Source organism: Prionailurus viverrinus, chromosome A3 (assembly GCF_022837055.1).
Source record: "Prionailurus viverrinus isolate Anna chromosome A3, UM_Priviv_1.0, whole genome shotgun sequence".
NCBI classification, from domain to species: domain Eukaryota; kingdom Metazoa; phylum Chordata; class Mammalia; order Carnivora; family Felidae; genus Prionailurus; species Prionailurus viverrinus.
Window position 1 is genome coordinate 119,348,723 of NC_062563.1, and position 23,343 is coordinate 119,372,065.

A 23,343-nucleotide genomic window follows, 5' to 3' on the forward strand; every position below is an offset into this window, starting at 1 on the left:
GCCCAGAACCCCAAAGAGCCACGACTCTGAAAATGCCGAGCCCCGCTGCTCAGCCCTGGCCAGAGCAAGAGCCTGCCCAGCAAGGCTGCTCTTGGATTTGGGCAGCTGTTCGAAATTTCCAGAAGTCCTGCCCACTACACTTCGTGTTCTATGCTGAAGCCAGGATACATGCAAGGAAATAGGCACTTACAAGCAGCTTAGCTATTTATTAAGTCAGTAGAAAAATGACTTTACAGGTTTGCGGTGCAATAAAGGAGATGGGGACCTACCCCCATGCTAGAGCGCTCCAGTCCAGTCCAGTGCCCAAGTGTGGCCTGCATGTGTATGTGTGAGCACGTGAGCTGCCTGGACGCCCCAGAGCATCTCCTAAGTGTGCTGCCCCCGTGGGGGGCACCAGAATCTGTGCCCAGCAGCTGGGCCTGACGAGAAGAGTCTGAGGAGCTGGGCCCTAGAAGCGGCCCAGCACAGTGGCTAACAGAGCCATGCGTATGTACATGCCGTTCTCGGCCTGGCGGAAGTAGGCTGCTCGGGGGTCCGAGTCCACCTCCACGCTACAAGAGAAAGAAAACAGTTACCCCAGCCTGTCCAAGACTAAGTGTCCTCCCACAGCCAGCCCCTGGTGTATCCTCAATTTTGAAGCCGTGTCACCTTATCTCATTGACTCGAGGCATCGGGTGCATCACCACCATCTTCTTCTTGGCTCGCGTCATGATGTGGGGAGTGAGAATGAACTGGCCAAAGCACTGTAAGGCAGACGGGGGCCCAGTCAGCACCTCAGGGCCAGGGTGGTCGTAGGGCCACAAGCCTGGGTTCCTCCAGGGTTCCTTCCACACCCACATGCAGTTATCACAACTGAGAGGCCCAATCAAGCTCCTGGGGCCCAGCCTTCTTGGCCACTAGCCTGGATGCCCCACGGCTCCAGCCCTGGCCTCGCCTCAGCCCTGGTACTCACAGCTTCATACTCCTGACTAGAGTCAAAGCGTTCCTTCTGGATTCGAGTCATGTAGAGCACATCAGTGTCGGGCAGCGCTTCCTCAATGCTCTCAAATTCCTCCTGGAGGGGGAGGCAGAGTCAGAGTGAATGCAGTGCCAGGCTCTCACTGCCCAACCCGCAGCTCCCCATGGCCTCCCAGGGCCTCACCTGCTTGGTGCCACGGGCTGCCACAAAGGCCCGCACATTGGGTGGCATGCGCAGGCTGGGAGGTGCCACGTAGCGCAGGCTGACACGGTACTGGGTGAGCAGGCAGGCCAGGGAATGCACCGTGCGTCCATGCTTCAGGTCCCCCACCATTGTGATCTAGGGGAGGAACCCGATCACCAAGAGGGCCCCCAGATCAAGCACCTTGTCCCCCCACTTCAAAGCTTTCAGTCTCAGGATCAGGACACAGGCCTCCCTGATGCAGCATGCCTCGGAACAGAGAAGGTACTGCCCAACTGCCCCCCCTCTTCAGACCCTGCCTGGGCAGGCTCCCAACCCCTGCCGCTGCGCTCACCGTCATGCCATTGACAGTCCCAAGCTCCTCCCGGATGGTGAAGATGTCCAGCAGGGCCTGCGTGGGATGCTCTCCAACCCCATCCCCAGCATTGATCACTGGCCTTCGACAGTGCTTGGCTGCCAGCTGTGAAAATGGGAATAAGAAAGGAGAGCCTTGTCTTCTGCATCCCAGTGGCCCCTGCTCCCTGCCTGAGTCCCACTCTTCTTGGGTCCCCTCACCCATGTGGCCCAACCAGAGACTTGCAGTCATGTCCCTGGATCCATCCCAATCAACCCTGTCCAGTGGACAGCTGGCCTCACCTCCACGGCTCCAGGCTGGGGATGCCGAAGCACAACGACGTCGGCGTAGCAGCTCATGGTCTGCACAGAGTCAGCCAGGGATTCACCCTTTTGGACTGAAGACGTGGCTTCTGAGAAGCTGAGCACAGCGCCCCCCAGCCGGGCCATGGCTGCCGCAAAGGAGCTGCTGGTCCGCGTGCTCACCTCGTAGAACATGGAGGCCATCACCTTCCCCTGTGGGGGGGAGGGCCAAGATTCAGTGTGAAAGTGTGTGTTCATCTTGGGGAAAGCATAGGCTGCTGCTTGCTTCGCCCACTTACACAGGAGGGACACTGAGAGAACTCCCTGCAAACCTCCTTGTGACCTGTCCTAACCTTGACATTTCTATTAGCATCGCTCTGAGCTAAAGGCTCTGCCTCCGAAACACCGCTGGTAAATATCTGAATGAAATATTCATTCTCTGGGAGAAACAGAAACACCCCAGATCTATCCCACTGAATACATCTGCACAGAGCAAGTGACCAGATTAGCAGGCTGATGCACCGGCACTCAGGGCCTCACAAATCAGCTAAATACTGGTCAGAGGAGAGCAAACATGTGGGGGTCAGGGGTCTAGGTCAGCAGGACCTTCCAGAATAAAGAAGGCAGAGCAACTTATAGTGGAGGATCTGGACTCACACAAGGTGACCTATGGCAGGAGAGGGAGATCCCTCTGACAGGGAGGGTCCTGGATCTGTAGCCCACAGCCCTGACCCTGACCTTGAGGATGTCGAGGCTCCGCTCCTTCTGTACCATCATACGCAGTGTGTGTGCCACATTGAACAGGTGAGACATCTAAAAAAGACCCCAAGTCAGCTGGAAAGGCAGTGGACCCCAGAGGTCCTAGCCCCAACTTTTCAGATTCTCAAAGCTCTGGGTGTCCCCATCCTCCCTCCCCCAGGCACCTGATCCTTGGTGAACTGCTGGACAGACAGGATATGTTGACCCACTAATGAGTGCAGCAGGGGTGAGGTCTGGGGGTGCAGCAGGCCAGGGGTCCCCAGGTTCTGGGGTGACGCCTGTCTAGGTACTGGTGGTGGAGGGTAGCAGGTGCCATCAAGGGTTCCCATGAGCTCTGCAGTGAGGGACGGGGCAGAAGAGGTGGGTCAGAGGGCTCCTCCTACAGAGGTCAGGTCAGACAGGTCCCCGAAGTGAGCGTGGGCTCTAGGGAAGTCTCACCTGGTTCAGCTGCCTTCCGAGAGGACTTTTCCTTTGGCTCTTCAGCTACAAATAGGGCAACAGGACAGATATAAGCCTGCAACTAAGGTCTGTGAAGAACCCCCATTTCCCCACACTCTGGATCATAGCGTCTGTGTTAAACCAACTCACACAACAGTAGCTATAGCAGGTTAGGGGACAACAAGGATCAGTAGCCCTGGGGACACACCAGTGATTTCCCACGGGGGCTGCTGTGTGAGAGCAGTGGTGCCCTCCCAGGGCCCGCCCAAGTGGCAAAGGGATCCTAGGCAAGGGGAACGGCCAGGCTCACACCAACCAGTAACCTGGATTTACCCCACGTTCTGCTGCCCCGTGGGATCCCAGCTCCTGGGCGGAGGAACACAGCTGCCCACAACAAGAAAGGGCTGTGAGAAGCTGTGGGGTACCTACCTCACAGAGGGCACACTGATTTAGGCAAAGGAAGGTACAGCAGGTCAGACTAGTAGTATGAAGGAAAGGCAGGAAGAACAGGGTAAGTGGACCAAAGTGAGGTGCTGGGGGAGTGGGGGGGGCTGTGAGCCCGACCCCAGTCCATCAGGGGGACATTGGGGGAAAAGAAGCCTGTCCCTACACATCTCTGAGTCCAGGTGGCCCCATCCTCCGTGTCACAGGACCCTCCTCTTACCTGGCAGACCTGGGTCAGAGGCTCGGTGGATTCGGGGAGGCAGGTGGAAGCGGCCATCGGGAAGCCCTGGGATAGCCCGGCGAGGCCTTTCGGGTGTCTGGAGAGATATAGGCCTCACATTTTAAAAAGTATTGACCCAACTCCTCAAATTTAATTCCTCGAGAAAAGCCAAATTGCTCACTGTCCGTAGCGAGAATGGAATGGACCCCGTTCTCCATCATCTCCCCTCAGGTTCATCCCTCTGCTATGCTGCTGTGGCACAGGAAGACCAACTAGCCTCCTAGAGGTGTGTGCTAGCCCCATGACAGGCCCTCAGATAAACCTCTGGTTGGGTTAATAAGGGGCTTGTGTTTCCCCTAGGTAGGTAATCTCCTAAACTGAGAGTTAAGTCTATGTTTTGTAGTAGACAAAGAGATAGGTGGGGGACTTTTAGTGTCAACTACAGAGCCTTCCACCCCTAAACCACTAATTCTAACATCTGTGCTGCTGGCTGTTCCTGGCCACATCCCCCAACACCCCCTCCAGTCCCAAAGCACTGTGCATACCGTGGTTATCTCACTGGTGGCAGGGGCTGGAGGTGCGAGCTGGGGAACAACCCCCTGAGGCCACTTGCGTACATCCTGTCCATAGCCCGGGGGCACCAGGACCTGCAGACAGAAAGCAGGAGCAGGCGAGTGAGCAGGGGGAAAAGAGCTGGACTGAGACCCTAAAGCAACGGAAGCCAGCAAAAAGGAAACACGTCTCAGGGGACCTGTGCCCACCCATGTCCAGGGCAGCTGGAGGAGGTGCTGGAACCACAGAGATGTGCCAGAGCAAGTTGACAATGGCACCAAGGAAGTCACTACTGGGATGGGGTTCAGGCCACACACACACATACCTGCCCGTCAATATAGGCCACCTCGCCTCGTAGGACCACACGGCGGACGGTGCCCTTGACCTTCTGCCCTTCGAAGGGTGTCCAGTGGGCCTTGGAGAAGGGCATGTGGCTGGGGATGGTCCATTCATGCTCCAGATCCACCTGCCCAGAGTCACGGGTGATGCTAGGGTAGGGCCACACCTTGGAACAGCTGCGGGGGATACAGAGCCGCCCACCCTCCGCAGCCACCCACACGCCCACACCTCCACATAGGTGTCCTCCTGTGGGGGCAGGTGGAAGATCCGCCGAGGACCGTGGTGCAGCCGCTGCAGTAGGTCATCCAGAGTGAGCCGGCCCTCGCTGACAGCCGTGAGCAGCAGCGGCAGCATGGTCTCCAGCCCCGGGAAGCCTGGTGGAGGCCTGGGCCCACACTTCTCCTCCAAGGTGTGGGGGGCTGAAGGAAGAGAGCAGCACCCTCAGGCCCCATCGCCACCACATCTGGGGAGTCACACAGGCCACCAGGATTGCACTGCCTCGCTACACATCTCAATGCTCCTCTCCTCTGGTTATTTGGAAAACAGATAAACCATGACAGCTGCCACCTTCCGGGGACTACACCTTTTACCCATGTTCTCTCATTTATAATTTTTATCATTTGCTCATTAGTTCCTTCAGGGAGCATTTATCAAGCACCCATCACAGCCCAGGCACTGTGCTACAAAGGTCAAGTCCTTTGTATCCTCACAGAGCCCAGGGGCCCTGAGCTGGGGCACGAGCCCTGCTGGGCAGAAAGGTACACTGTGGGCCCTCTCACCATGATCTGAGGCGAAGCAGTCGATGACAGCCATGTTCTCCCACAGGGCCTCCACATCCTGGCGGGAGCCAAGCTCAGGCCGGACCTCGCCCTTCCCGGGCCCCAGGCGTTCCAGGTCATCGCGGCTTAGAAACAGATGGTGGGGCGCCACCTCACAGGTCACTGGCAGCCCTCGGGCCTTTGCGGCTTTAATCAGCAGGATCTGGGGGGACAGGAGATCTAGAAGGGGCCTCCCTCGTGCCCTGCCCTACAAGTCTCCGCAGCCAACACCCCCTCTAGGAAAGTTATGGGGCAGACATGCTGAGGGTACTGGCTCCCTGCTCCCCACCGCCTCCAGCCCCCAAGGAGACCCTGACCTCTGGGTGTCACTGAGAAAACAGAAGGGGCACTGCGATCCCGGGTGTACTCTCACCTCCTCCTTCCGTGCCACATGACATATGTGCACTGAGCGCTGGGTCAGCTGGGCCACCATGAGGATGGCGGCGACACTCTGTCGCTCCGCATGGGCGACAATGGGGAGGTGGGATGGCCATGTCTCAAAGTGCTGGGGACAGAAAGAATTTATCGGGGAGCGTGCAGAGCCCTTAATTCTCTGAGCTCATCAGAGCTCAGAGCCCTCACAGAGCTCCTGACACCTCACTGTTGTTGGTTAGCCCACTCTGTGTGGTCCTCAAGCCAGGACACTGGCTGCCTCCTCCCACGTGCCCACTCCCTACCTCCATCCACTGGGCCACGTTGTCCAGCCGAAGCTCAGAGAAGGTTTCGTTGAGGTAGAGCTTTAGCCCAGCAGCAGACCCAGCCACAGCACCCAGGGTCCCTGCATTTTCTGACGAGGCCCCAAGAAATAAGGCAAAGTCACAGCGTGCACCAGCCTCTGCCAGCTGGGGAAGATACATATGAGATAATGAGATAAGACCCCCTGGCATCCATGCCAGCCTGGGAACCAGTGGCCTAGGCCCCTAGGCTTCTGGGAGGGCACAAGGAGGATGGGTCTGGGAGACAGGCAGAGACGTCTGGATCACCGTGAAGCAGGAGTACAAGGGCTCACCTTCTGGGCCAGGGCCAGGGCAGGGGCATCAATGATAGGGGGCCGGGTATTAGGCATGGCACACACCATGGTCACGCCCCCAGCCAAGGCAGCAGCTGTGCCTGAGGCAAAGTCCTCCTTGTGTGTCCCCCCTGGTTCCCGCAGGTGCACATGGATGTCAATCAGTCCTGGGAGAACATGGATGTGGCAAGATTAGAGGAAGGTTCAGAGACACAAAGGACATCAAAGATGTGAACTGGGGTGGTAGGAAAATGAGCAGCCACTGATACGGGTGAGAGGTGGCAAGGTTCCTCAGTCAAGGGCACAGAGGATCGTGGGAGGAAAGAGCTCAGTGAGAAAGATTCTGGCCCCCACACTCTATGCAGTCCAGGCAGGGTGTGGGTCCCACAGCCCAGATCTCTGAGCCAGATGCTACCAGTGTGCAGAAGCTGGGTTCTCCCAGAAGATGCACTTACCAGGTAGCCGCACAAGCTTTTGGGAAGTCATACAGTCAACGTGCACCTTCAAAGGAGGGGCTGGCCCAATCTGGCCTAGGGCCTGCAAGTGAAAACCACAGTCAGCTCTGATTTAAGGGCAACCCAGGAATTGTAGGTTTTGCATAAACCAGGCTCTACCTCCCAATACCCAACTTCTCTCTGTAGCCCCAAAGCCCGGTTATTACCGTAACTGCTTCATACTGAGATTTCCCAACCCCATGGCACACTCACTTCTCCCTCTTGTCCCATTAACACTGGCTGTTGCTCTCCTAGCACCCAGGTCCCAGGTACCTCTACAAACAGTTTGGTGCACTTGATATCGATGATGAGGGGCACAGAGAAGTCAGCGGCCAGGCGCCGGGTACGGTAGCCCTTGGTGACAAAGGAAGAGAGACGCCGGCCCCCAGCCCCACGCATTGACAGGTTAATCACTAGCTCAAAGTGATTCTCAGCCAGCTGCTCCAAGATGCTTCGCTGCGGTGGGCACTCACCATCCACTGCCTCCTCAAAGTGCCAGTCCACAGCTGTTACCTGTGGCCCAGAGATAAGGTCAGGGCCAACCTGAACCTGGCAGGAGTCACGAAGGACAGCAAAGGGAGGAGAGGTAGCCCAGGAACCCATGAGGAAGAGACTGAGGACCTATAGGGTGGGGACCAGGGCTGCCTCTATTTATTATTGGCAGAGTACATTCTTGATAGGAAAAACATCTACTTTATGGTTATCAAGGACTGTGCAATATGAGCCCATACATGTACATATAGAAATAATATTCTGGAAAGAAATACACCAGAATGTTAAGAGTGGTAGAGAGACTGTAAGGAAGATTTTTTCTTTGCTTTTCTGTATACTCTATTTGCTCTATGCGAAATATAGAGGATTTATGCAATGACAGAAAAAGCAAGGGAACACAGAATTCTCTGGTACAAAGCAGGGGTAGGTTGCAGGAGCCCCGGTACCTTGACGCCATGCTCAGTGTAGAAGTCAGCAGTGCCCAGGCTGGCGTAGAGGCTGTAGCCCAGGCTCTCCAGCAGCCGCACAGTTGGGAGCAGCTCACTTTTGTTCTGAACCAAGCAGAAGGAGGATGCGGTTGTATCTCTTCTGTCTTCCACTTCAAGGTCAGCCCAGGCCCAGAGAACCAAGGCTATCTGCCCCCACCTCTCTGGGCAGCCCCTGCCTCTGGATTCTGTACCTTATAGCTGCCAATGGTCAGCAAGATGTTCTTCTTGGGGATCTTAAAGCCAGTGCTTAGCATGGCCTTGAGGTAGGCCTCGCAACGGCTCTCCCCAAAGCCAGCCACTTCCCCGGTACTGGTCATCTCCACACCCAACACCACATCAGCACCCGCCAAGCGTGAGAACGAGAACTGAGGCACCTGTGGGAGCAGGATATGAGACACCAAGGCAAGGAGGGCCCACTTCCCCTCATCAGAAGCAGCAGCCACAGTTCCTTTCCCGTGGTCTCAGCCAGACGGCAGGGTTAGCCTTGCCTGCTGCTGCTCTGCCTATGCTCTACACCAGTAGGTGAGCTGCTTCTCAAATATAGTTCGGGTCTTCCGGCAGTTTCCACTAAGCTAATTCCTTGGCCTTGGAACACTTCCTCAACAAGCTCTGACAATCAAACATCCTGACCACCCTTCAGGACTCCATTTAAATACCACCTCTCCCAGCCCTTCCCAGGTTACTCCTTTTGGAAGTGCCATCTCTTGTCTGTAAACTCCTATAGCATTTTAGTCTTATCTTTACTACGCAGGTTTACCAGAGACTGTTCTAGAAACAAGCTATTTTTTAACCCAACTTCCCTTGTCTCCATTACTAGTGTGAGCTCTTAAAGGACAAAGACCCTTAACACCCTTGTGGCCCATGATAGGTGCTCAGTTTACATGCGGACTCACATGTGTGCTAAGTGAACTCTCTCCCACTATGTCTCCCTGCTTCTGACTGCTAACCTCAAGGTTTCAATCCTCCGTACCTTTACCCCCACGACTCCGGAGCCAGTCATGAGCCCCACAGGTTCCACTTCTTCCCCCATGATGACGCGTGTGGCCAAGGCTACTAGGTCCACACCTAGTGTCTTCGAGACGAAAGGGAAGGAGCGAGAGACACGCACGTTGCATTCGATAACTTTCAGCTGGTCATCCTAGAGCAGACAGGGATTGGTCAGACCTTCTGTAGGCTGGGCTTGCTGACACTATTCCACTGACCTGGACTCTTTCCCTCATTTACCATTCTGTGGGTAATCAACCTTGAACAGGGGAACAGGGATCAGGTTGTGAACAGACTGTCACAAACCATTACAACACTGTGGGCTCTAGCTAGGAGCCCCTTCCCTCCAGCTTTTGGGCCTACTCTGATGAGGGCAGGAGACAGTGAGTGCTCACTGGCACTGTGGCCAGCACAGAGCAAGAAGGTACTAATGCCCGTTAGTCTCTTCCTTTAGCCCCCTCTTACTACCTTGGCAATGAGCTGCAGATTGAAGGGTCCTGTGACCTGCAGCTCCTGACCCACAGCGTGCACAATGGCTTTAATCCGCTCCAGGGTTTTGGCAGTGATGTCCTGCGGTGGGGTCACCAGTGTGGCATCGCCTGAATGCACGCCTGCATTCTCCACATGCTCAGAGATGGCAATGGCTGCCACTACACCATCACGGGCCACAGCATCCACATCAATCTCCTAGCGGGGACGTGAAGGCAAGGTGATGTAGGGCAGGGACCATTTTCTTCTCCCACTTGCCCCAGGAGGCTCCCTTCCTTGAAGAGCCTTGATACAACCCATCCTTCCCAGCCTTCTGTGCCTAGAAATTGTTGTAGGACCAGAGACAGGAGTCTCCTCTGAGGCTGGGGAGGCTGCCCTCAGAGACTTGTTTGAGGCCCTACCTTAGCCTCCTGGATGAACTTGGAGATGACTACAGGGTGCTCCTTAGAGACGGCTGCTGCACTGCTCAGGAAGCGCTCCAGGTCCCCGTCAGTGTAGGCCACATTCATAGCAGCGCCACTCAGCACGTAGGAGGGGCGCACCACGCAGGGGTACCCCACTGTCTGGCAGAACTGGCGAGCAGACTAAGAAGGGTGCAGCTGGGTTGGTCACACTCACCCCTGACCGCATCTAGCCTCCAGCCCCCAACCAAGCCCCAGCCCACCTCTAGGTCACTGAGTTCCCTCCACTGAGGTTGGCTGATACCAATGGTGTCGAGGAGCCGGGAGAACTTGAAACGGTTCTCAGCCGAGTCGATGGCTTCAGGGGAAGTACCCAGCACCCGGCACTGCTGCCGATGCAGAGCCATGGCCATGTTGTTGGGCAGCTGTCCACCCATAGATAGGATCACACCTTCAGGGTTCTCTAGCTCATAGATGTCCATCACCACCTTAGTGCAACAGGAGAATCAAGTGGAGATAGCAGGTAGTCAGGGATCTGAGCCTTCCTGCTCACTGCTTCTCACCCTCTACCCACGTCCCCTCAAACCCCACAGAGCCCAAAGAATCTTAAGTCAGCCAGCCATTCCCACTTGACCCTGGCCACCCAGGCTAACGAGCAGCCTTCAACTCTCTCACCTCAAAAGAGATCTCATCAAAGTAGAGTCGGTCACACATGTCATAGTCAGTGCTGACTGTCTCTGGGTTGTAGTTCACCATGATGGTCTTATATCCCATCTGCGAGAGGGAGGGAGATGAGATTGAACTATAAGATGGGAGGAAAAACATGGAGAAACTAAGGCAAAGCCAAAAAGCTTTCTCTGAAATAGCTATATGGGACACCTGCCTTGGGAGGGAAGTGGGGCCAAGCACTAGAGAGACAGGTACAAAGTATTGGGAGAAAAGACACATACCCTGTGTGGGGCACAAGATGGCCTAAGGGGAGTCCCCCGCCCCTACCACCCCGACACTCTTCCCAAAGCTCTAAGCGTAGCAATTAACAGAAAGTGCCAGGATTAAATGTGGGCGTAAGGCAACTGCTGGAACTGAAAGAGAATAGAACAGCAGATAAGACGGTAGGAAAGACTAGCTCTTGGACCTTTCGGAGCTGCCGGATACAGCCCACAGCACACCAGTCAAACTCAACGCTGGAGCCTATACGGTAGACGCCAGAGCCAAGGACAAGGACGTGAGGCGTTCGAAAGGTGAGATCATGGGTGGTGCCCCAGTATGTCAGGTACAAATAATTTGTCTGGGCTGGCCACTCAGCTGCAACTGTGTCAATCTGTTTCACTGCTGGGCAGATTCCCAACTCCTGACGTAGTTTGCGAACCGCCAGCTCTGTGCTAAAAGAGAAGAAGGGTTAAAAATATAGCCCTGGTGGGGTTCAGACTTAGTAAAGGGGTGAGATCCCAGGGCAGGAATTTAAGAGGAAAACAACCCAGTGATGAAGGTCAGAAGCCTCCAAAACACCCCAATCTCTCCGGGGGCCCCTCACTGGTACCAAGATTCTCTGCCCCACATCCTCAACCCAAGGCCCTCACCACCACCTCTGACCTCAGAACCGCAAGGGCGATCTGCTTGTCTGAGAAGCCAAGGCGCTTGGCCTGGTGTAGCAGGTCTGGGGGCAAAGGCTGTCCACGGTGCTGTTCCAGCAGCTGGGCGTGTGCTATAATCCGCTTCATCCGGTGCAGGAACCAGCGGTCGATGCGTGTGAGTTCATACAGCCGCTCCACAGAATAGCCAGCCCACAGAGCAGCTGCTACCACAAAGATCCGCTTATCAGTTGGCGTCTCCAACTCCTAATGGGGAGGGCAGACAGATGGATATGGAAGGACTGCGCAGAGGGAGGAGACGTACGATTGTTAAGCAAAACATTCCCAATCTATTTTTAGCACCTCATAAAGCCTGAGAGTATGAGTGACACTGTTTTAGGAAAAGACACTGCAAAAAAGGAGCCAAAGCAGCAACTCTGTAATTGCAAAAACCTGTATATAAATCCTACCTCTGCCACTTTCTGGCTGTGCAGCTAATGTATTAGCAAGTTCCACAAGCTCTCTAGGCTTGTTTCAGTGTCCACAGAAACAAGTTTAAGAATACATCCTTATGAGGGGGACCTGGGTGGCTCAGTCAGCTAAGCGTCCAACTTTGGCTCGGGTCATGATCTCATGGTTTGTGAGTTCAAGCCCCACATCAGGCCCTGTGCTGACAGCTCGAAGCCTGGAGCCTGCTTCAGATTCTGTCTCCCTCTCTCTGCCCCTCCCTTGCTCACAGTCTGTCTCTCTCAAAAATAAACAAACATTACTAAAAAAAAAAAAAAAAAAAAAAAAAAGGAATACATCCTTCTGGAATAGATGAGAGGAACCACAAAATTCTGAGCCAAGTGAAAAAATGCAAATGTCTAGTAATGACTGCTGCTATTAATGGTAACATGTCCACAGACTGGGGACAGAGGAGGGTCCATTTCAGGGGTGTTGCCAGGGGAAGAGAGCCACTTACCATGTCACTGACTGGCTTTACTGTGTGATCAAAGCCCACACAGTTCTCATCTACCATACGAAGAGCCTTCTGGAAGGCTTCCTCAAAAGAACGCCCAATGCCCATGACTTCACCTGGAGGAACAGGATGTGAAAACTGAGGCCCTGGAGGTAGGAGGTTCCTATGTCTATGATTTAGTCAAGATTCTGGAAGATTCTCAGGACAAGAACCAAAGCAGTGGTATGTATCATGTTTTGTTATTGAGCAATCTTAAACTGGAACTTCTCTCCTTACCATTTTGTTTTGTGTTTATTACGGACTATGAAATTAAGATGCCTAAAATGGACATGTGGATACTAGAAATAGTGCAGCTGATCACAATGGCCCAACCACTGACAGCTATCCAGTTATGTGCTTTATTCCTATTATGATGACACCATCTGGGATCAGTCTCATCCTTTAAAACTTTTCAACAGTCTGAATAATAGGAAGATGATCCCACTGCTCTTTGAACCCATCCAGAAATAATCACATTCACAACTCTCATTTTAGAGTATTCCTTCCTGGACTTCTTTCAAATATATGTTTTATATAGGACTATAGTACACATACAATTTCTATCATGCTTTTTCTTTTATCATAACCATGTTCCCACACTGCTTTGTGACCTTATTACCGGCAGTTTAATTCCTGTATGATTTACCATAACTTAACTACTCACTTACGGAAGGACACCTAGCTTTGAAGTGTTCATCCTTCTAAGTGAGGCTGTGAGTTCTTCAGTGCTTTGGGTTATCTCCTTAGGATAAACTTGCAGAAGTACAGGAGAAATAGGTAAGAATTTTCTGGGTCTTAATAAGTATTACTTGCTTCACAGAAGTTTATGCTTACAAGTTTCACCATCTTCTAAGAAGTACATATAATCGTTTTAAACAATTTTTCTCTTAAATTTGCTCATTTTAGCTAGATTTCTATTTATTAATAAAAGGGAACTCCCCTCTCCCTACAACTCCCCAGATTTGCTTATTGATTTCCTCGTCCACAAAGTTTTATAATGTCCTCTGACAATTTACCCTAGGATCATCTTACCAATTGTGTTTTCTTTCTTTCTTTTTTTACTAACTGTATTTTTCTATTTACAATCCTAATTGTTTCTTCAAAAGAACTTTAAAACACTAAAAAGCTAATAGCAGTGTTAAGGAAGAGAATGATAAATGATTTTGTTCAATTCCTTTGTAGTATGGTTTTATTATAAATGCTTATTTCGAGTAAGAGAGATACCCAACATATTCACATATACATGCCTAGGAAGATTCTGGAATCATATATATACCCAAATAATCCCTGTGTAACAAGACTACAGAGGATTACTCTTTTTTGGTTTAACTACTTTACTAATTTCTCAATGGTTCATGTATCTTACTTGCACGATAAAAGTCACAAAAAGTTATCAAAGAAGATCATGTTCTAAGAACACCTGAATAGATATAAAACATTAAACATCTCATCTGGGGATTAATCTTTATCCTATTTCAGTCCACTTCTTTTACCAACAATTTAATTATGGCTTTATTCCCATGTTTATTGTAATTTTCACACAACAGGAATTCATCTCCAGAAGGAACAAGTTGGCAGTCTTGTAAGATTTCTAAAAATTCCAAAATAATATCTGAGCTTACTTAGACTTGCTTGTTTAAAGGCTACTATTGATGGGGTGCCTGAGTGGCTCAGTTGGTTAAGCCTCCAACTCCAGCTCAGGTCATGATCTCACGGTTCGTGAGTTCAAGCCCGGCGTCAGGCTCTGGGCTGACAGCTCAGAGCCTGGAGCCCGCTTCAGATTCTGTGTCTCCCTCTGTCTGCCCCTTGGCTGCTTGCACTCTGTCTCTCGCATTATCTCAAAAATAAACAAACATTAAAGAATATATATAAAAAAATAAATAAAGGCTACTATTGCTATAAACGGTTATTTGCAACACAATGAAATGCTCTTATCCTTGGCTGGTGGCACTGTGGTATGTGAAATGCTTGCTTTGGTTGAAACGTTTTAGAACAGTCTAACGTGACTTAAAGGGACGTTACAGGGAAGCGTATTAACTCAATTCTAGCATACTCTACCACTGCTTGCATGCTGTTCGCTACTAAATTTCCTTGTTTTTATGAAAAAGGGCTCTGATGTTCTGCTCTGATCTTAAACATGTTAAAAAATGTGGGGGATGACCATGGCAGAAAGTACCCAGAGAAGCTGATAGGCGTTAACGACGACTGCCACTGTGCCAACTTGGATATACAAGGGTTCACAAAACAACAGGCATCACTTCCCCGAAGCATCAGTATTTAAAGTCACATGGAGAACAAACTGTCACTGGCATTAACAACCTAGTGATGAGGCCGTGGGCAAAATGCACTGCAAGGCTGTGGGTAGAATTTCATGAAACTGGTCTTGCCGATGACAGGCAACATAGTAGGACAGAGGTGCACATAACTAGCAACCGGATCTAGTTTTCAGTTCTTGGCTCTACCCTCTACTCAGCCATGTCACCTTCCTTCTGCGGGCACCTCAGTTTACTTATTTGTAAACCAAGAGAGAGGAGATAGTTTGATGGCCATCACCCCATCACAGAGATTCTGACAGACGGCGGGGGAGTGGAGGTGGCATGTGTATTCTGGCACAGATTTCCAGATGCCTTTGATTCCTGCTCTTGATGAGGACCACGGAGTTTGAAATGTCCGAGTTCTGAGAAACCACGTTCCCAAGCTGCCGCTAATATAGGATCTGAAAGCCTATGCCAGGGAACTAACTTTATGATATTCTAGATTCTTAGGACTGCTGGGACCCCACAGAGTGACCTGGGGAAGGGTTTCTTGGGGCACGTCTCACTCACCGACGCTCTTCATGCAGCTCCCGATCTTTGTGCTGACACGGAGGAACTTGCTGAGGTCCCAGCGAGGGATCTTTACCACACAATAATCCAGGCTAGGTTCAAAAGCCGCTGTTCCCCCTGTCACTGAGTTCCTGGGAGCCGTCACGTGGAGGTGTCAGGACAAAGTGGGAGACGCAGAGTGAGCTTCCAGATAGCTTCCTCTGACCCCACACATCCAGGCCAATATCTTTTTTAAATTCCTTGTCCCATGAATGTTTTCTTCAGCTCCCCTCCCCATCTCTGTGATCTTTTCCCCACCCTTGTACCTGAGCTCAGGTAGAGGGATGCCCAATGCTAGCTTCGCTGCCACATAGGCCAGTGGATAACCTGTGGCCTTACTGGCCAGGGCAGAGCTTCGAGAGAGCCTGGCATTCACTTCAATGATGTAATACTGCAAAGAGAGAGAGAGAGAAAGAGAGGAGAGAGAGAGAGAGAGAGAGAGAGAGAGAGAGAGAGAGAGAGAAAGACATCAGATAACTGGCCCAGAAGGCCCACCTAGGAGAGGTATTAGAAGGGCCAGAAAACTAAGCCCTCTCCAAAGGCACAGATAACAAAAGCACCACCCCCATCCCAGTCCAACCTTACCACAGACAATCCTGACTTCTACTTCAAGGTCTTTAGGGCCAAAGAGTCCCCTGGCCTCAAAGACCCAAAATTATGGATGGAGATCCAACAGCTAGAATATCAGCTCCAGGGCCTAGGATCTCACCTGCTCAGACTCGGGGTTCAAGGCGTACTGCACATTGCATTCCCCGACGATTCCAAGGTGCTGGGTCACCTTGATGGCTGTCTGCCGCAGTAGCTGGTATTCCCTGTCATTCAGTGTCTGGCTTGGAGCCACGACTATGGATTCTCCAGTGTGGATGCCTAATGGGTCCAAATTCTCCATGTTACACACCTGTGAAAGAAGGATCCCGTGGAGGTCACTGCCAAAGGAAGTCAAGAGAGGCAAGAGGCTGCATCCCAGGGTCCTGTTGCTTTTGGGACAGTACCCATTCTGGGTCTGAGGGACATCAAACCCTCAAAGATCTCAGCTATGACCTCTGCTCTTACTGGAGCTCATACTGCCTGACATTACTCCCAGCCCACCTCCATCACTCACCGTGACACAGTTGCCATAGGCATCTCTCACCACTTCATACTCAATCTCCTTCCATCCCTTCAGGGACTTATCTACCAGCACTTGGCTAGTATGGGCAAAAGCTGGGGCCACAAGAGCAGAGAGCTCCTCCCTGTTGGAGGCAAAGCCAGAGCCCAGGCCACCCAGGGCAAAGGCCGCACGAACCAGCACAGGATATCCCAGCCGCTCAGCAGCTGCCTGGGCCTGTAACGAGCAGAAGAGATGAACACAGTGATCAGGCCTCGAATGCTTGCTGCATAGAGGGTTCCTGGCCCCAGAGAAAATAAGACACAAAGAAAATGACATCATTCCACCTTCCCCCAACCGCCCCTCGAACCTGTTCAAGAGAATTTGCCGCCTCACTGGGGGCCACATGCTCTCCAATCTCTGCCATCCTGGAGGCAAATGCCCGCCGATCTTCAGTCAGTTCAATGGTTTCCACAGGTGTGCCCAGGACCCGGACCCCATACCGAGCTAACACTCCAGCCTTGGTTAACTCCACACCACAATTCAGAGCTGTCTGGCCCCCAAAAGTCAGTAAGATGCCATCTGGGCGCTCATTACGGATCACCTGAGGGAGAAGAGGAATAACAAACATTAGGACCTTGGGGGTATAGAGTGGATCAAAGAAGTTTAGAAACCCAGAGTGACCACAGAATACCCCTGCCCACGTGGGTCCCTTCCTCAGTCCAGCCTTATGCCAGTCATACCTGGGTTACATAGTGAGGCGTTATGGGAAGGAAATAGACTTTGTCAGCCAGCCCCTGGGAAGTCTGCACTGTGGCAATGTTGGGGTTTATCAACAACGTCTGGATGTTTTCCTCCTTCAGGGCCTTAATCGCCTAGGGAGACAAAAATGGCGTACCAGCCTTGCCTACAGAAGCAAGACTACCAAGTCTGAAACCACCAACGTGTCTCTCCCTTCCTGTACTTCCAGTCTCTCATAACCAACTCCTTTTCCTTAGCACCTCACCTTTCTGAACATTCCCCGGATCTCCTGATTCATTCTCTCCCTACAACCAATGTTTATGCCTCAGCCCTCTCCTCAAGACCATCCGTTCCTGAGGGTCACACACCCAGAGGGGCAGGGATGGACATGCTTTACCTGAGAGCCTGAGTAGTCAAACTCTCCAGCTTGGCCAATGGAGAGGCCCCCAGAGCCCAGGATCAGAACCTTTCGTGGTGGTGGAAGCCCAGAGCCTGGGGTGGGAATCCCTGGGGGACAGAGGCGCTCAACCAGCCGCTCTCGAACTGTGGAGGCAAAGAAAGTCATAAATGTTAGAGCTGAATGAGACCTGAGAGATCACCTGTATTAACTCCCACACTTTACAGAAGAATTCAAAACAGGTCATGCCTCTAATGAGTGGCAGACGCGGAACAACGACCCAGGACTCTTGACTCTGGAGCTCCTTTCAGTAGAAGAAGTAAATGAATCATCTTGGCTTGGTTGCTTTCCCACCTCATCCCCTTAACCTCCCAAACAGATGTCAGTTTCCTAGGGCATGCCCATTTTATGCCCATCCTGGAGCCAACCCTGTTCTTACTTCTACTTAGTTCTACAAAACCCAGTTCTACTCAGGGGCTTACCTGTCTGGCCCCCGGGGTTCCCAGCTGTGGCTTCTTTCACAGTTTCCAGAAAGATATCAAAAAGCAGCTCCATATCTGAAGGACCAGCTTGGTGCTCTGGGTGAAACTGGACACTGTTGAAGAGATGGGATCACGAAATCTGCCATTATCCCTGACTTGGGAACTGGTAGTCTTGGAAGCGGGCATCAGGATAGATGATTGGGACCCACTGTTGCGCTTCCTTTTTTGATCTTCAAGACCCCGGGGCTTCCAAGCTGTACAGATCCAGTCACCCTGCCGGAATCACTCTAGCTCACCTGAAGAAGGGCAGGCTGTCATGTACAATGCCTTCATTGGAACGATCATTGGCGTTGGTAAAGAGAGGAAGCCAGCCGGCTGGCAGTGAGTCTGTTTCCACAGCAAACCCATGGTTCTGGGATGTCAGAAAGCAGCGCCCAGAGCCCACTAGCAAGCATGGCTGATTATGGCCTCGGTTCCCGTATCTGGAGATGGAAGCACACTGAGTCACAGGCCCTCTTCACCCTCCCTTCACCATTGTACCAAACCCAGCTTTTGTTGAGCTTAGGACCCTCACCAGCCCCTGCTCCTGTTTCAACACTAACGAACACCAACTCTATTCCCATCCCCAAGACTCCCCACCGCTCATGTCAGTAGTTCAGGCCCTTCCTCTCCCCACAAGTCCCACCTCATCTTGTATGTCTTGGCCCCAATGGCTAAGGCCAACAGCTGGTGTCCCAGACAGATCCCGAAGACAGGTCGGGGATCAGGCTCAGATAAGACACGGCTCAGTGTGGATACCACACTGGGATAGGAGGCGGGGTCACCAGGGCCATTACTCAGGAAGACACCCTCATACTCTGGAGTGGGCAGAAAAGATGATGTCAAAACCAGTAGTTTAACCAGAGAGACAAACTTGCAGCCTTTCCTTACCATCAGAGCAAAAGCCCTGATCTCTGTCTCCTTCCCTGCAACTCATGTTGACTTACAGCGACTGGACCAAGGGACAGATCTTCCACCCAAGCTACCTGTCTGTAGCCCTATACACGCCCCAGCTACTCACCCTGGCTGTCTAATGCATGGTCCCACGGTACCACAGTGACCTCAGCTCCACGCTGGCACAGACATCGGATCTGATTGTACTTGAGACCACAATCCAAAGCAAGGATCCGAGGGGTGCCCCCTGCATTGAAGACCCGTGGAGCCTGAAGAATAAAGGGCAAGAGCGGGCAGTTGTAATCAATGAGTATAGATATACACACACCAACCCCTGCCTTTGAGGCCTCTTCTGATTTGCCCTCAAGTGTTCACCCGTTAGGAACAGAATAAAACTGATGTGCTATAGCTTGCAACATTTTCCCACTCTACCTCTGTACCTTAATCGAGACCTCTGGCACCAGGGGGCGGGCATTGGGGTCCAAGAATGGCAGGGCTGAAGGCTCTGTTCCATCTTGGACCAGCTTTCCCAGCAGAGACCCTTGCTCTCTCAACTTCTTAGTCAGCTCCCGAGTATCCACTCCTGTCAAAATAGCACACTCTCAGAGATCACACTCCCCCAACTCAGTCATGCATGAGGTTAGACTTTCAGGAGCACTGCATTCCAGAGCCCTGAGTCACACACAGCTGTTCTATGGGCATCAAAATCCTGGGCCATCCTGATGGAAGTACACTACCATGAAGTATTCTTGCTAAAAATATCACATCTGAATTGAACCATGACTTCTAGATTTGTTTACAGAAAATAGTATCAGGAGACAAAAGAACATACTAAACAACACTACAGGAACGTAATTGACAAAATGCAGCTTGTGGGATACTCTAAAGGAAAACCGACTTGTTTTTGTCAAGTGGGTTACAATGCCCATAAATTAGACATACCAACCAAATGCAATATATGAATCTTATTTAGATCCAAATTCAAATAAGCAATAAAAAACATTTAGATAATAGAAAAATCTATAAATATCGCCTGAATATTTAGGAATTATTGTTACTTATTTAAAGGTACCATAATGTTATTGTGGCTCTTTTATTTTTTTAAATATTTTTTAATGTTTATTTATTTCTGAGACAGAGACAGACAGAGCATGAGTGGGGGAGGGTCAGAGAGAGAGGGAGACACAGAATCTGAAGCAGGCTCCAGGCTCTGAGCCGTCAGCACAGAGCCCGACGCGGGGCTCGAACTCACGAACCGTGAGATCATGACCTGAGCCGAAGTCGGTCGCTCAACCGACTGAGCCACCCAGGCGCCCCTGTGGCTCTTTTAAAAAGGACTCCTTTTTCATAGATTAGTGAACTATTTGTGGCTGAAATGATACAACGATGGAGACCTGCGTCAAAATAATTAGGGGGGTTCTAGTCATGGTGGTGCAGTTAAGTTTAGTCCTCAGTTAATGATTACAGAAGCTGGGGGGCTCATTATATTCTTCTTTCCTTTTGTATGTACAAAATTTTCCATTTGAGTGAGAACTCAGTTCTTTCTCCAATTCCCAGACCCTACTCTAACCTTCCAAGTCTGATACATTCTATCACAACCTCAGACTCGAGTCCCAATAGTGCAAAAGAGATCTCGATTCTTTCCATCCAGGCACCTGTGTTCTGCCCAGACACAACTGTGCTAGCACCGTACCTTGCAGGCCAGGTATGCCATGCTGTTCCAGCCACTGATGCAGGGTGTGGGTGGCGCTCCAGTGGCTGGGTGTGGGGCAGCACTCTCCCACCACCAGTCCTGCCACATGGATCCCTGAGGATTCAAACCACTGTCGACGGAACGAAGAGAGCATGAGGGGCCAAGGGCCACACATCTTCCTATCTTCTTTTCCCAACGTACGGCGGAGACCCTACACTTCACCCACACTGAATAAATGACCCAGTCATTCCTTTAACACAGCAAGCATCTCCTGCTTTTGTCCTTTCCCAACAATGTTGTTCCTCATATGGAACACCAAAAGCTGGGCCCTGATTAATAACTGAAAATATTTTCCTTCCCTTCCTTTTCTTTAGTCCAAAACTGAGATTACAAATCCTACTTCTGTGAAGATACCACCCCCTCACTCACTGTAGTTTGTGTCTCCTCCTTAGGGGCTCACCTAAACTCACTGTTTCTATTGTTCTTGCTACTTACATTGTATCGTATATGTGTTTGTGTTGTCTTCCTCACCAAACTGTGAACTCAGCAAGAACAAGGTGGCTGACACACAGTAGCAGTCAACAAACATTTACAGAGTGCCCACCCAGTGCCAGGCATTGTAACAGATGTTGGGGGAGGAGCAGTGAGTATGCAAAAAGACAAGATCCCTGTCCTTACCATATGAATTTACTACTTAGGGAGCCTGAAAATTAATAAAGTAACATGCAAATAAACAAGATCACAATTACAGAATGTGGTAAAAACAGAAAATAAGATAGGTGCACAATACCTCATCAAATAAAAATAAAGGTTCAGGGTACAACGCTAGGCATGATTCTACCCTCCTCCATGTAAGGGATAATAATAATAAAGTTAATATAAATTTGCTACCCAGTAGATAAACATTTAATAATTAAAGAGAAAAATGGGTCATTTACATGGGAGGGAATGGTATATTTAAATCACATCTGTTTAGTGGTAGAGGTTTAAAAGAAGATGGATGTTGAGACTGTTCTTTACGGACTTGAAGGAGAGTTTGGCAGAACCCTCCATGGCCAGGAAGACAAGTCTGCATGTGGACAGGTGCATTCACAGCACACGTGCCACAAAGTATCCATGGTGGGCTAGAGGCTCTAGGAGGCCTTACTCACCCTGGTTCTGTCATGGGCCTCAATTCTGCAGGTTCATAAACTCTCATTTTGTCAGTGTGTCTACAGCTAACAAAGCTAAAAACTGCCATATGTTAACCAACATACTGCATTATAAACTAGAATGCAGTGTATTTACAGATCTGTGATAAGGAATGGTCCTTTCACTCCTTATCTCGAGTTCCCTCTCCTAAATGTCAGGGTGAATTAAGGAATTAAAGGCCCACTAAGCGTGGAATACCAGGACAAAATGAGTTTTGAGGAATACTGTATCTAGGCTGCGGTGATTTCCACTATTAATCTCCGTGGACTTTTTTCATTACTTTAATTTTCACAGCGCAACTTAGTTTCCAAATTCCAGAGGAGGAGGAATAGGTGGAACCTCACTGTGGGAGGAGACTGAGTTTTCTTATCTAGAGATAAGAACTCCACTGAAAAGTGGCAAAAAAGTGAGTCAAGGCAAGGAAAGTAGGTTTACAAGACGATTACCAACTTGGTTTGGTAGGTGAACTGGGACCCACAGCCACTGAGAAGGGTGTGGCCCTAATTCCCAGTCTCTTTCCTACTATGTATTTTAAAGCATTCCTCCCATCACACCACTGTTAAGAAATCTTTACTGGTTCCTTACCAAAATCCAGACTCTTTGGCTTGGCCTCCAGCACTGTGCCTCTTAAGGTACTTAAGCTGTGGGTAGTACTTGTATTATCACTTCAGTGTGTATCTTTGTTCTCTCCAGGATGCCTAACTTAATGTCAATGTCTTCACTTGACTAACAGTTAATAACCACTGATTTGAAAAGATAAAGTACAGAAAGCATTGGGTGTGGCTACCTTACTGAGACCGAACTCATCCATTTCATCTGCAGGGATGCCATAGTTGCCGATCAGAGGATATGTCAGCACTAAGATTTGTGCTTTGTAGGAAGGGTCAGTAAGGGCCTCGGGGTAGCCGACCATGCCGGTTTGAAACACTGCAAGAAAGAGGCAGGGCTGGGGCTTGGGCAGGACACCCTTCCCACCACTGCCCTGAGCGATGACAATGCCCCAGCGGAGGCTGCCTTGACCTTGAGGGATAAAAGGGGCTAGGGTGGGGACACGGGCACCAAATGGGGGTGGGAGGCTGGGTGTGCAGGCGGGAAAATGGCGGGTTTGGGCAGGGCAGGTTGGGCAGAGAGGGGCAGCAGAGAGTGGGATGAGGTCGGCAGCCGGCCCGAGCTTGCTTACCCACTTCACCGGCAGTCGACACAGCGGCCCCAAAGGGCTGGCCCCGCAGGACCGACCCATCCTCCAACATCAGGGCCGCCATGGGAACGGAGCTCAGAGGCGGGGGCGAGCACAGAGAAGCGGGAAACGCAGCAAGCCCCAGCCGATGCTAGAACCACGTGAGGTCGGCGCGCCAGGAGTCGGTCCACGTGGCTAACCGCGCTGGTGGCTGGAGCGCGGGCCGCGGAAGGCGCAGGAGCTCCCGGCGCGCTGGGCAGCCGCAGACTGCGGCGGCGCGAGCTGCCGGCAGCGTGAAGGGCGGGGCCGAGCACGTAAGAGGGCGGGGCCAAGTTAACTTCGGCGTGGTGGGCGTCTCCTCTCCCCGCCCTCCCCAACACCGCCCCACCGCAAAGACCCGGGAAACCTGAAAAACAACCGACTAGTCCAAAGCACTCTCTCCCACTCCAAGAAACACACAAATCCACGACGTCTTTCCCTAAAAA

General features: G+C 51.3%; 1 protein-coding gene across 2 annotated transcripts; it reads right to left on the bottom strand.

Annotated features, from left to right (window-relative positions):
• Nucleotides 1-186: 186 nt before the first annotated feature.
• CAD (carbamoyl-phosphate synthetase 2, aspartate transcarbamylase, and dihydroorotase) lies at nucleotides 187-23,262 on the bottom strand. 2 transcript variants are annotated; one of them, XM_047852021.1, is made up of 45 exons: nucleotides 22,862-23,262; nucleotides 22,469-22,608; nucleotides 20,491-20,620; nucleotides 19,238-19,380; nucleotides 18,925-19,066; nucleotides 18,550-18,721; nucleotides 18,161-18,346; nucleotides 17,865-17,977; nucleotides 17,383-17,528; nucleotides 16,988-17,119; nucleotides 16,615-16,848; nucleotides 16,260-16,481; nucleotides 15,867-16,055; nucleotides 15,424-15,548; nucleotides 15,119-15,249; nucleotides 12,258-12,370; nucleotides 11,316-11,560; nucleotides 10,858-11,104; nucleotides 10,398-10,496; nucleotides 9,986-10,210; nucleotides 9,723-9,905; nucleotides 9,301-9,519; nucleotides 8,819-8,986; nucleotides 8,040-8,222; nucleotides 7,807-7,911; nucleotides 7,142-7,381; nucleotides 6,830-6,911; nucleotides 6,375-6,541; nucleotides 6,043-6,207; nucleotides 5,739-5,870; nucleotides 5,327-5,528; nucleotides 4,776-4,966; nucleotides 4,534-4,674; nucleotides 4,202-4,303; nucleotides 3,657-3,753; nucleotides 3,326-3,376; nucleotides 2,993-3,037; nucleotides 2,719-2,888; nucleotides 2,534-2,608; nucleotides 1,796-2,008; nucleotides 1,494-1,619; nucleotides 1,142-1,297; nucleotides 953-1,054; nucleotides 649-743; nucleotides 187-551 (listed from the first exon to the last, which is right to left on the bottom strand). In XM_047852021.1, the coding sequence occupies exons 1-45, from the start codon at nucleotides 22,941-22,943 to the stop codon at nucleotides 449-451; spliced, it is 6,729 nt and encodes a 2,242-aa protein (XP_047707977.1). In that variant the 5' UTR covers nucleotides 22,944-23,262; the 3' UTR covers nucleotides 187-448. The 2 variants fall into 2 exon arrangements, with proteins under 2 accessions (XP_047707977.1, XP_047707978.1); XM_047852022.1 differs by lacking the exon at nucleotides 3,326-3,376.
• Nucleotides 23,263-23,343: the final 81 nt, after the last annotated feature.